Source organism: Astyanax mexicanus, chromosome 23, assembly GCF_023375975.1.
Source record: "Astyanax mexicanus isolate ESR-SI-001 chromosome 23, AstMex3_surface, whole genome shotgun sequence".
Classification (NCBI taxonomy): domain Eukaryota; kingdom Metazoa; phylum Chordata; class Actinopteri; order Characiformes; family Acestrorhamphidae; genus Astyanax; species Astyanax mexicanus.
In genome coordinates this window covers 21,279,925-21,289,610 of record NC_064430.1, presented here as the reverse complement: position 1 = coordinate 21,289,610, position 9,686 = coordinate 21,279,925, and the positions used below count along the sequence as shown (strand labels likewise).

At 37.2% G+C, this 9,686-nt stretch overlaps 1 protein-coding gene across 1 annotated transcript; it reads left to right on the top strand.

The window, feature by feature from the left end:
- The first annotated feature begins 205 nt into the window (after positions 1-205).
- On the top strand, positions 206-6,919 carry krt97 (keratin 97). The gene is made up of 8 exons (XM_007228921.4): positions 206-778; positions 2,767-2,849; positions 3,688-3,844; positions 3,997-4,161; positions 4,980-5,105; positions 5,388-5,608; positions 6,213-6,265; positions 6,619-6,919. The coding sequence occupies exons 1-8, from the start codon at positions 218-220 to the stop codon at positions 6,720-6,722; spliced, it is 1,470 nt and encodes a 489-aa protein (XP_007228983.3). The 5' UTR covers positions 206-217; the 3' UTR covers positions 6,723-6,919.
- The last annotated feature ends 2,767 nt before the right edge of the window (positions 6,920-9,686 follow it).

Below are 9,686 nucleotides of genomic sequence, written 5' to 3'. Positions count from 1 at the left end.
GGCTGGAGCTGGCCTGGTCTGGGTGGTACATTTGAATACTGGTTTGACTGCTCAGATGCCACACCTTATCAATTCAGGTACTTCACCCATTCACCGGTTCCACCCTCCTCCCTGTGTGACTGTTTGCATGCATGCAGGTCTATGGGTATTCCACCCCCACCTCTCCTCCTCCTCAAACTCCAACTCCAACTCCTCTTTGGCCACCCCATGTCCTGTAATGATGCCCCACCCTCTGCGGGTGGTGGTGGGGGGTGGGGTGTATATATGTATATATAGCTGTGTCTCAGGCTGGAGAGCATCAGTAGCAGGTGTGCTTTACCATCCTGTCAGATCTTCCTCCTCCACCTTCTTCTCCATCTCCACCGCCAGCAGCAGCAGCAGAATGAGTAGCGCGTCCCTCCACAGCTTCTCGAGCGCTCGCGCGCTCTCCACGCGCTCCGTGACCAGCAGCTCGTCCACCCGGGTGTCCATGGGTCGCTCGCCCAGCGTGTACGGCGGCGCGGACGGGCGCAGCGTGCGCGTGTCCTACGCCTCCGGGCTGGGGAGCGCGATGGATCTGGGCGGCGGGCTGGACGGAGGCTTCACCGCGGGTCTGAACGAGAAGGCCACCATGCAGAACCTGAACGACCGCCTGGCCTCCTACCTGGAGAAGGTGCGCTCTCTGGAGAAGGCCAACGCCGAGCTCGAGCGCCAGATCCGTGAGTGGTACGACAAGCGCGCGCCCACCACCCGCGACTACAGCCACTACCACGCGACCATCGCGGACCTGCGCAAGAAGGTGAGACTGATCAGTTATTATTATTCAGTTTAATTATAATGACTATAACATAACTAATTTATAAAATAAGAACTAAAATTTAGTTTATTAGTTTGTAGTATTAATTAAAATGACTAAATTCATAAAAAAATAATTAATATTATTTAGTTATTCAAAATGAATAAAAATGAATGAATTAATAAAAAAAATATTACTTAGTTTATTCAGAATGAATAAAAATTGTATTCCATTTGGTGTTAAAAAAATCGAAATCTTAAAAAGTAAAAAGTTCCATTTAGTTTCTATTCAAAAAACGAACTATATGTAATACTTTACTTTTATTTATTACAAAAATACACAAAAACGATTTTTCGTTTTCAGCCAAATAAGAAAAAAAAAAAATTAATTAATTTAATTTAAGTCATTTTTATTATAGTTTGGTGATTTGTTTTTCTGAAACTTTTACAGTAAGTTGGCAAAAAGTGGCCAAAAGTATTGAACAAAAATATATTAATTTACTGCAGAGACAGATTACAGCACATTACTGTATGTAAAGATTTAGAAAAAAAAATGCATTATACTACTGTAATTATTCTTTAAGATAACCATATGTACTTTAAATGTTTGAGGTCTTCATTTGCAAATGAAGTGCTGCCATACACTGTAAAGAGTGGTGGACACACCCATTATGCAAATAAAGGATGTCAAGAGCCAATAGGAAATATGTAACTTTTGTCTAACGCAGAGATGTTAGAATTCCTAGTGAGTCTCAGTTGTCTAATTTAGGTAATATTTACTTAAAATATGGAGTAAACCCATTTATAGAGTAGATTTTATATGAAACTTTTTACAGTGTATAATTGTGTAAAATTTAGAAAGCATGAGGTAGGTTTTTTGCCTGTTGTTAAGTCTCACAACTAAGCAGTAAAAGCCTGGGAAATAATATAAACATCTATTTTTCCTAAGATGCTACTGTTATATATACAGATGGCAGCTGTTTTCATAGAGCATCCCAATGTGCACTATTTTCTACAGATTTACAACAGAACATTATTTAACAGTTATTTACTTTAAGATTATCTTTTCATGTTGGTGCATCTTCACTATTTTACCATTTAATTAAACACAGACACAAAAAAGTTAAAACAATTAAAAATACCATAATAATACTTTAAACCTAGTTTAAAAATACATAAACAATATTGTCCTATTCAATATTTTCTAATACAACTATGACAGTTATTCAGTTTAGTTTAGTATTCATAAATAAAGTTCGTAGCAAATTGTTAAAATATTTAAAAGTACTTTTCTTTAGTTTCTTTTATTGTTACTGTCTTAAGCAAATGTCTGTCCACTTTTTATGTTTTAGTTTACATTTGTATACAATTTATTTTTTCTGAGAAAAAGCATATTTAACATACCATTAATTTTGGACACACCACATCGAAAAAAAGGCTTTTATTTATGCAATATGTTAAACTGAGTAAAAAACGAATTATGCTTTATGTGCAGAAGTGTGTTTCTCTGTAAAGGATGTGACTTATTTACACTTTGAAAAATCAACAACTTATGCAGTTTGTCTGAAGTGCACCAACATTTGCACAAGATTATATATGTACATTTAAAGACACCAAGGGCTCTAAAATATAATCAAGCAATGTAAAAAAAATAGCTCCACCTATTTATACTGAAGTTATAAAGAGTGTTTCAAACCTGGACTCTTTCTGAGTCATTCACATCCAGTTCCATTTTTTAACATAACTTCCAATATATGAGTATACAATGAGCAGTATTTACATATTTCTAAAATATATACAGGATATGGCCCTTTAATAGTTTCTTTTTCTTTACATTTTTAAATGTCACTGCCAGTTGATCCTGGTGTCTGATTTTGTGGGTTAGTTTGTTCAAATCTTTAGCCAAGACACAGCTGGATCAAGATTTGGAATAAACTCTGTACATCTGCCTTGAGTTTATAGTAAACAGAATCTGTGTCTTCCTTTCTTCAGATCAGTGTGGCCAGTCTGGACAATGCCAGGATCGTCCTGCAGATCGACAATGCCAAACTCGCTGCAGAAGACTTCAAAGTCAAGTGAGTTTAACCTAAATTTTGTAAATGCTAATTACTTTTCTGGTAGCAAATTACAGCATAATTGCAGTTTATTCAGTGTAATTTGCTTTTAGACCAAGTTACATTAACAGCTGTTATGCCAGACCAGGTTACAGCCAATATTTGACTTTTTTATGCATTAAAACCTCAGTGCTAAGCAGAGGTTTGTTAATATATTTGCATTGTATTAAATGCATTCGTTTTCAATGTGTATTTATGCGTTTGAAACCGAGAGCCTAGTGCATCCCAAAATTTTAAAAATTAACATTTTATTAGAACAGTATAGTCATTATGGCTTTTAGGGGTTTTTTTTTTTCATTTTCTTCTCTTTTGGTACTAAGACTATTCCTAAATGCAGTCTATTGTCCATCAATTGGTTTAACACAGGTTTAAAGCAACAGCTATGATGCAACAGCTAGTTTCCGGATAATATTTTTTCTTCATTTATACAGTAGAAGCTCTGAAAATGCTTCGTTTTTAGCAGCTAGTTTTAAATGTGATTTAGAACCAGGAAATCTTTATTGAAAAGCACATGGAAAGCATATGACTTAAATCATGGTAATGACAAGTTAAATAGAACTATTTAAATAGGTTATTTAGGCTATTTACATGTTCACTTCCTAAAGTTAGATTCTTTTGTTTTAGCTCTGTAGCAATGAGGCTAATGTAGCTTACAAGTAATTGGAGCTAGCTTCTTGCTAACTGCATTTTTAAGACATCACATACAGTGTGGACGTGTTCAATATATCTTACGTTGCTTTTTTGTCCATGACTGTCTGTTAAAGCAGCTATCAGATACTGATAATCTCTGTCTGATCAGGTTTGAGAACGAGTTGGTCATGCGCCAGTCTGTAGAGGCTGACATCGCCGGCCTGCGCCGCGTCCTGGACGAGCTGACCATGACCCGCTCAGACCTGGAGATGCAGATCGAAGGCCTCAAGGAGGAGATCGTCTACCTGAAGAAGAACCACGATGAGGTGAGAGCTGAACATGTGATAGCATATTAGCATATTTCACATAAACACAGGAAAAGAGAAAAATAATTTATTTTGAAGAAATCAAAACTGTGTAGTACAGTATTAACACAAGAATCATCAGTCCATGAATTGCTGTGTTTCTGACCCTGTAGGAGATGGCAGCTCTGCGCAGTCACATGGCCAGCAGCTCGGTGAACGTGGAGGTGGACGCTGCTCCTCAGCAGGACATGTCTCAGATTCTGTCTGAGATCCGCTCACAGTACGAGGGCATTGCCGAAAAGAACCGCAAAGACATGGAGGCATGGTATAAGGTCAAGGTAAGGATCACATAAGAACAGTACATTTAAACAGCAATTTGCCGTCTGAAAGATGACCAATTCGTATAACAGACAGACATTACATTTTTGGAAAGTGACATTTTATTCAAATATTAGACAGCTTCTAAATTGAACCAACATGAGTTGACATTAAGCTCCAACATTAGAATCGCACCTTGTGTGGATGTTTACCAGATGTTGTGTTTTGGTCTCTATAACTCACTGCTAACTAAATGTTGGAATTAACATCAGTATGATGTTGGCATATTGGTGGATTTTGGTTACTTAACATCACAATTTCAGCTGTCAGCTGTCGTCACCACACTATGCCATATTAACTTTGGCAGTCAATGTTGCCATAACCTACGTTTAGCCACATAATAACCTCTATCAATGTGGCTAACTGGGTCTGTTCTGATTGGCTGTCCTGTTTCTGGCCTGGTTCCAAAAGCAGTCCAGGCTGTATTATTGTAAATACATTGCTTAGTTTCCATATATGGTATTATTGTATATGCCACACAGTCAGGGCCCTGTTCTCTAAAGCACATCATCTTAGCTATATGTATAATATACTGTACAGTGCTTTTGGGAAACTCAGCTCAGACTGTTTGAGAAGTGCTCAATTTGCATACTATACATCAGTGGCTTTACTCTAGGGACTAGTTTTTCTGGTGGAATAAATGATGTTCAATGGTAAAAGTGTTAAAACAGTTTACATTAAAAGCTGTTTTTAGTGGTCAGTCAATAGTCAGGTAAGCTTTTTGAACACATTACTGACCACTGACTTCCCTGTCTATCTTTCTCTCTCTGTCACCCAGTTTGACGAGCTGAATAAGCAGGTGAAGACGAGCACAGAGAGCATCCAGTCGTCACGCAGCGAGATCAACGAACTCAAGAGAACTCTACAGTCCCTGCAGATCGAGCTGCAGTCTCAGCTTAGCCTGGTACGCACACACTCACACACACACTAGAACATATTATAACACAGTATAAGCTTGGATCTTCTCATAGTGTGTTAAAGTTCACTTTATCTCTCTCTCTCTCTTTGCCCCCTACTATTTTATCTCCATGTCTCTTTTTCTCTTTCCACCCTACTGTTATTTATTTCTCACTATTTCTCTCTTTATCTGTTCTCTCATTTTCTCTCTTTGCATCACATTAAACACTCACCCTCTCACTCACTCACACGCTCACTCACTCACCCTCTTTCTTTCTCTCTCTCACAGAAAGCGGCCCTGGAGGGCACACTGCATGACACAGAGTCCCGCTACAGCCTCCAGCTGACTCAGCTGCAGACTTTCATCAACAACCTGGAGAATGAGCTGAGCCAGATGCGCCTGGACATCGAGAGGCAGGCCAGCGAGTACAAGATGCTGCTGGACATCAAAACCCGCCTGGAGCTGGAGATCGCCGAGTACAGGAGGCTGCTGGATGGAGAGGAAGTCAAGTAAGTGTTAAAGATCTCAGGATCTTCTGTTCACAAGCGTGGAGTCATATAAGATTTACATACATAAAACAAATAAGATACCAGTGCTGATAATAAAGAAGTTGACCTAATGAAAATAATATTAAAAATTTTAATAAAGTGAAGCCATCTCACAAAATGCTCCATATTTACTGTTTCACTTGTTAACATAATGTGAATCAGTCATTGATTTTTTTTTACAATTAAAATAATTCAATAACAAACTGAACCAATAGAAATGCTCCAAAATGACTTGTCTTACACTGACTTCTATTGAAGCTTAAGAAGGATTTTCCTTCTTCTGTACACGTAGGAGGAGCCTGCAAAATTTGGAGATTTGGAGGTTTTAGTGTGATAGTAACAATATAATATTTAAGCATACAGTTAAATGTAAGTTATCCCTATTGGTCAGTATGGTAAGTGCACTTTAATTGCAATTGTTGATAGGCTAATACATAATTAATTCATTTTAGGACCAAGATTGCAAAGAGCGCAGTGATTTTTATAGTTGAGCATTTGGAGGTGTGAATATAGCGCCCTCTGGAGGACAGAAATACTAAATTTATTTGTTTCCTTTTCCTTTTAGGAAAACAACAGTGACGAAGGTGATTGAGGTTGTTCCTCCTCCTCCTCCTAAAGGTAAGTCTTTCCATTGTGTTTTGTTAGTAGCATCATTAAAAATTAGGTGTGTCTGGTAAAAATATCATATGATAATATTTAAAGACACTTTCACAAATGTTATTGCGAATGTTTTTGAAAAAAAACCCTATGTGTTTCTTGATAACCAAATAAATCACTATATAATAGAACAGGATTATAGACAATTGTTCATTAAAGACTAAATAATACAGAAAAAAGCCTATGTATAAACCAAATGGGTTGAGATCTGGAGACTGCACTGATTCATAACTTCTGATTGATTCTAATATGTGATTTAAGTCATTTAGGGTTTGTTTCTGACACCATCTCTTTTCTTCTGCCAACTTCAACAGAACCTGTGGTGACCAAGCGCGTGCGGACAGTGGTGGAGGAAGTGATTGATGGAAAGGTGGTCTCCCGCACTGAGGATGTGGACGTCGAGGTGTTGAAGAAATGAGAAACAGCACACAGTCCAGCAACAAGAAACAACTACGTCAATCTGACACTAAATGAGTGCTAAACATGCAAAAGAGGGTTTTTTATGTATTATTAAATTAATATATTAATGACCAAACATCGTCCGCCCTCTCACAAACACCTGTGTGTGTTTTTAAATTGTGAAAATTAAAATAAAGAACCAGCCTAAGTGCCACATATATGCATACTGCCTTTCATTTCCATATGTTCTCTATTTGTACACTTCTTTTAATTAAGTCATTCAGCTACGTTAAGTTGCACCACTGCTGATACAGATGTGGAAATGCACAGACAGCTTGTCAAAAAAATAGCACAGTCTGGAGGACATAAACATGAATTGGTGCCACGCCATAAAGGTTCCCTAGCACAGTGGAGCAGTGGAATTGAGTTATCTTAAATTATGGTGCTCTATCCTATACTTTTGGGATCCAAACACTCTTGTCTAATGCTGAATACAATCAAATCCTGACAGCAATGTTCCACAATTTAGTAGAAATGTTACTCCAAGTAACAAAAGCTAAATAAACTATTTTTTTAATCCCTTGATTATAAAAATATATATAATTATGAGCAGGCATCCCAATACTTTTGTCCATATAGGGTATATGCACTTAAGTACTTTTACGCAACATTATTGATTTCTGCCTCCAGATTTATCCTGGATATGTTTGATGCTAACCTAATGTTAAACTAACAGTCACCAATCTCTGTAAAAACAAACTCAACAAATCTCTCAGAACTGCTCCAGATCTTCATTCGTTTAAATTAGATACATTAATGTGGTTTACACCATGTAGTGACTTACTTTAGCCTATAAACACAGACATAAACACACATTTTGACTTTCGGTTTTAGCTTAAATGTTAAAAAATGCTTTATACAGGCGGTTATACTAAATTATTTAAGAACGAAAATTTTGCAGTTCATTTTAAAAACCAAATAGATAAAAATTTAGGTGTGCTTACAAGCTTATAAAGATGTGGTGACGACCAAATACAATGTTTGCTTGTAACATTCTCCTATTGCAAACTATAGAAAAACACCTCAGATACCTGTTAGGACTTTAAATTTGGCTGTATGTTGCCTAAAGTCAGAGGCACTGTGGAGCTGAATTCCAACATGTATGTGACATTCTCCAGTCTTCAGAAACTAGACCATATAACTAGACCACACCTCCAATATGAAAATTGCCTTGAAGAGAAATGCAAAGGTAATAGACTGGCCAAGTATATCTACAGACCTTAACCCAACTGAGCACATGTGGAGCATCCTCAAGTAAAAGGTAGAGGAAGACCTAGACTAACATCCACCAGCTCCCTGATGTCCTCATAGGGGAGTAGAAAACACCATATCTGTAAGTATTCTGGCAGAGCAAGATGTCACATTTTTCTGTCAGTGCAAAATGGGTTGTGCGGGCATTTAACATTCCACCTTCAGCTCAAATTTGAATTGGTGGAGTAGCTTGGGAGGGGCATTGGGTGATGTATGGGTTTAGAGGCAGGGCAGGAGAGCTGAGCTACAGGAGCAGAACCGTGCCTCTGATAACAGTGAGATAATTGGACGATACCGGGGTGGTATTATTAAATGATTGATTTGCACCAAAGTACATGGACACATCATTCTCACCTATAGCACAGTTGAACATGTGAGGGCGCTGCAGAGGCGGAAATGACAGCAATAAAAGTGTTTTATTTATGCTTAGGAAAATTTTATAGAATTTTAAGCATGTCTGGTATGTTTCATTACTTCAGAGGAAAACATTTCAGCTAATAATAAAAAATATATGGTTTAGAGTTGACTTTAAAGAAAATCTTAATATTAATACACATTCCAAATAAAGATTTGTTGTATAGGATTGCCCCCCCCCCCCCCCCCCCCCTGACATGTTTAGGTACTGTAAAGCTACACTTAACAGTCACTGCCTATTTTGTTAATTTTCACCTGCTCAAATGAATAGAATTTCTTATGGTCAGTTTCAATTAATATGGGAACAACAAGAAATATATTTCTAGTGTTAGCCACTACACTTAATTTGAGTTTAATTTAACTGACAAAAAACAAGAATAAGCAGTGAAATAATGCTGAAAAATGAGCTTTATTCTCTATCTCACTGAGTCTAGTGTTTGCCCTCTACATTTTTCATCATCTCATCCACGTTTTTCATTGAAAACACTTTTTGGCGTGTACATTTTTTGGCGTGTACATGCGTCTGTTGGCTGAGGTGTCAGAGCTGAAGATCTAAGGGGGGGTTGCCATCACCTGTATCGGTGTGTGCATATCCTTATTCTCCCAGTGTTGGGAGCATTGCAAATAATAGGGTGAGTTAATTGATACAGTTAAATTGGGCGGAAATGGGGTAAAAAGCAAAAAAAAAAAAAAAAAGTAATCTTGAGTCTTTATTTTTGTATGATTTCAGATCTGTTAGTACTGATCCCAATTTATATTATATTATATTGTATTTGTTTGGGTTTTACTGATTTTAACCATTGTTCATTAATCTTGGCCCTGTTTATTTGTCTCCTATCTTTACTTATACTTTTACTTCTACATATTTTCGAAGAGTTTATTACTTTTACTCCAGTGCATTTCTATGTAATGTGCTGCCTCGTTACTCGTTACATTTATAGAAATGTTAGGAATCATTAAACCAACATTATCACTAAAGCCAGAGTGGTAGATGCTCTGCACTGTTACCGGGTTTGATGAAGCTGCTCATAACTGAGTGAATCAAGAGATCAAGCTAATCTTACAAGATGACAGCAGGCTTTTATTTTGTTTGGGGTTTTTGAGTGCTGGTTTTAATAACAGCAGGTTATTATTTGGTCAGGTTTTGAGTGCCGGTTTTAATAACAGTTGGTTTTTATTTTATCAGGGTTTTTAATGCTGATTTTAATAACAGCAGCCATTTATATTTTCAGGTTTTTTAGTGCTGTTTTAATAACAG